Raw genomic sequence first — 3,929 nt, forward strand, 5'->3', positions numbered from 1 at the left:
GCAAGCATTGCAGTTTGAAGCTGAAGAAGAAGACATTCAATGTCTATCTTGAATGAAATGAGGGAAGACAACCACGTTGTTCTAAAATGGAGGAGATTTGAAAATGTAAATGTTGAAGGATCCGATAAAAAAAGATGGCTACTGTCATATAAGAGCACCCACCCAAGGGAGCTTGCAGGTCACGTGGTTCAATCCATCCCAAAATATGTGCTTCACAATTTCACGGCCAGTTGGCAGGGTAAGCAGTTCAAGACATGCCTTGTCAATTTTCCTCGTGACACTATTGTATCTATCATAGATTTTACAGAAAATTATTCTTTTCAAGAACAAGATGGGATACAAAGTGCTTATGCCACATCACATTGCACACATTGAAAATAATCAAATATAACACTAGTCTTTTTTTACTATTCACAAGAGAGAGAGAGAGGGGGGGCATGCACACACAATATGCATGCTCGCACACACACACACACACACATACATATGGAGAATGAGTGGAGGGGGTATGGAAGGTGAGGCACACAAATAGGGATTGTGAAGGAGTAGTAGGACTCTAAAAGCATTGAAAGAACTCTCCCTTTTCAGCATCTTGAGGATTTGAATTTTATTATTCAATCAATATTTCGGTATCCCCTATTATGTCTCCCCATCGAACAAAGAAATGGAAAATCATATTAATTAGTTCAAACTTCATTAAAAAATTAAAGCAAGCTAGAAGCCTTAATTAAAAATTAATCCTCGAGATGCTCCTTCTCCTGCCCTTCCTTTCACGTCCCGGAGAAGAAAGGTTGTTCTTTCCTTTCCAAAACAAACCTCAAAAGGAAATAATAACAAGAGGCACACATGCCTAGAGCATTGCCCTTAAGTGGTTATTGTTGTTTGCTTTCAAAGGGGCGTCTAAAATAAAAAGTTTCTAGGAGCTAGAGCTCTATCCTAAGGGGGCAGGCCTCGCTAATAAATGACTCAACACAAGAGGCTACCAACTTTGGTGAGAGGCAACGAACGTTTAAACTATGAGTGGGACGGCTCAACGAAGTTGCAACCAACTTTGAATTTTTCATATTTATAACTAGCTTGTCTTGAGGTGCATTATTATCAGCTATGGCTACCAGCTTTTGTCTCCTGTTCTTCAGCAGCTTGTTTCTTGCTTCTTCGCAGACAACCGCAGCTTCACCCTTCCATCACTTCCTTCTCGTCCATGGCTTTGGTCATGGCGCTTGGTGCTGGTACCGCGTTATCACCCTCCTCAAAGAGGCTCGCCACTCCGTCACCGCTCTCGACCTCGCCTCCAACGGTATTAGTAAAGTAGTCGCCGATTCTGTCACCTCCGTCGCAGCATACACGAAACCTCTCACTGACTTCCTCGCTAACAATGTCACTGCTGCCCAAAAGGTTTGCTTCTCATCTCATCTTTCAATGGAAGACGAGTAATTAGTCGCTGTCTTACTCCTGCTTGCTTTTCTGCTAATTTCCGAACAGGTGATTCTAGTAGGCCACAGCTTTGGCGGAAGCAGCATCTCGTATGTGATGGAGCACTTTCCGGAGAAGATCTCAAAGGCCATTTTTGTTGCTGCGCTCATGCCCTTTAACGGTCAAACTTTCTTTCCTGTTCAGCAGGGCGAGGTATGGAACCGATTTCGTAAAGTAAATCTCTGATCCCGCAAGCGAATTGCTGTTAATTAGCCAAGCCTTTTCATTCGTACGATATATTCAACGTCTTTCCTTGGCAGGTCTTGACTGGTGCAATCCAGAATGGAGCTTTCATCCTAACTTATGCCAACGGACCTTCTGCTCCACCTACATCTGCGTACCACAACCTTACGATGGCGAGGGCTCTATATTACAACAAAAGCCCACTCGAGGTATAAAAATGCTAGTAATTAGTTAATCATTCTGTTTTGAAATGGGCTAAGTTATAAATTAACACATTTTCTGTTTCACTTTCCAACGCGCAGGATGCAAACCTGGCATACACTTTATTGAACCCTACTCCTCTAGCCCCATTTATGGAGGTGATGAATTTGACATCTGCGAACTATGGGAGCATTCCACGCTTCTATATCAGGACTACATCCGATAATGCCATTCGCCCAAGTATCCAAAATTCCATCATTAAGCAAAATCCAGTAGAACAGGTGTTCAAGATTCACAGGAGTGACCATTCGCCTTTCTTCTCTCAGCCCAGGGTTCTAAGCCATCGCTTGATGTCTATTGCGTCAAGCTGAAGGTAGGATTAGAGGTTGTCCGTGTCCTAGATTTGCAAACGAATGTAAATCAGTCACACAATAAAGCTGAGTATTTTTCTTTCTTGCGAAATATTTTGTCTTATTTATCTCCGCACTAATGTTTTTGTCCCGTCAGCCGCGAACAAGCGTATAAATCCGTGTCTCAGGTCGGTGTTATCACGTGCGTGCTTCATCTCCGTTTTTAATGTACCCGTCAGCCGTGAACAAGACGCTTCTCTCATGTATAAGTCTGCGTCTCAGCTCGCTGTTATCACTTGCTTGCTTCATCTCCCGCTCTCTCGTTCTGCCGAGGATACCATCCATGCGTGCTTGCTGGAGAATTTTTTGTATTATGCCAAGAGATGTGGAGAGGGTTTTGTTTAAAGAGACTTTGGCGAGGAGAAAATCTTTATCTTTAACCTATTAACCACGGATTTTTTAAAAAAAGGAGAGGACACGTGGTAGCTTGGAGGAGAAGAGCTGCCACGTGTCACAAAGGAGCCCTTGGATGGAGGTTTGGAGGGGGGCGGAGGTGGAAGGACAAGAGGGAGGCTTTAGGGAGGAGGTGGAAAGACAAGAGGCAGCTTTAGGGGTAAGGAGGAGCCAAGAGGTGTGGAGAGGGTTTTGTATAAAGAGACTTTGGCGAGGAGAAAATCTATCTTTAATCTTTATCTTTAACCTATTAACCACGGATTTTTAAAAAAAAGGAGAGGACACGTGGTAGCTTGGAGGAGAAGAGTCTGCCACGTGTCACAAAGAAGGAGCTCTTGGATGGAGGTTTGGAGGGGGGTGGAGGTGGAAGGACAACAGGGAGGCTTTAGGGAGGAGGTGGAAAAACACTTATTTCATTAATTTTGGACTTGTCAATGTAAAAATTCATTTTTACATATACTTTTGGACTAGTTTTCAGATAAAATTTAAGAAAAACCCAATCTTCAAAGCACATATAAAAACATAAAAACAAGCATTTTTATATATATTTTTTAAGGACATGAAACTAAAATTATAAAATTTAACGCAGCCTAGATAAGTTACATGAAAAAATAAGATTCGGTTGTTGTAAACTCTCTTAATATTTAATGGTGTTAATAAACACCTTCAAAAGTTAAGCCTGAGATTTTCAAGACTACAGCCATTCAATTTGATGAATTTTCTATTTTCAAGTCCTTAGCCTAAATTCAACCCATTCAAGAGCTGAGCTCATCTCTTCCTCATCGATGTAGTTAAAATTATAGAAGAGAAGTAAGGATTGATGAATTTTCTCCTGCATAAACCCTTGGTTTATTCCGAATGGCTTGCGCTTCCTCGGGGGAAAATCTTCCATAACGAGCCACATGCAAAGATATCTCACTTTGAAAGTCTATCAACTCTCTCTTATATGACTGCAATTTATCTATTTCAGTAGTAGCCATACTTATTTTTCTTTCCTCTTCCTTCTCTAAGCCCTTTTGACAAGCAAAGTCATCCTTCTCGTACTGGGTTAATGGAGCTGGATTTTGCTTTCTCTCCTCTCTCTTTCCTTGGTTCTCGGCAATCCATTCTTTGAGGCTGCTAATGGCTTGCTCGACAGAATCGATTACCTTAAAAAGATCCATAATGGCTGCAAGATGAAAGGAGTATGCTTGAGAAGAGGAGGTAAGGTTGCGGGCAAGATGGAAGGAGCAAGCTTGAGGAGAGGAGTAAGGTAAGAAGAGTAAAGTG

The 3,929-nt window shown here is 41.9% G+C and overlaps 1 protein-coding gene across 1 annotated transcript; it reads left to right on the forward strand.

Annotated features, from left to right (window-relative positions):
* Positions 1 to 1,104: 1,104 nt before the first annotated feature.
* Positions 1,105 to 2,293, forward strand: LOC147895230 (putative methylesterase 11, chloroplastic). The gene is made up of 4 exons (XM_087383430.1): positions 1,105 to 1,395; positions 1,483 to 1,626; positions 1,734 to 1,865; positions 1,959 to 2,293. The coding sequence occupies exons 1-4, from the start codon at positions 1,105 to 1,107 to the stop codon at positions 2,226 to 2,228; spliced, it is 837 nt and encodes a 278-aa protein (XP_087239556.1). The 3' UTR covers positions 2,229 to 2,293.
* The last annotated feature ends 1,636 nt before the right edge of the window (positions 2,294 to 3,929 follow it).

Source organism: Dipteris shenzhenensis, chromosome 13, assembly GCF_047967505.1.
Source record: "Dipteris shenzhenensis isolate YYH24624 ecotype China chromosome 13, Dip_SZ_1.0, whole genome shotgun sequence".
Lineage (NCBI taxonomy): Eukaryota > Viridiplantae > Streptophyta > Polypodiopsida > Gleicheniales > Dipteridaceae > Dipteris > Dipteris shenzhenensis.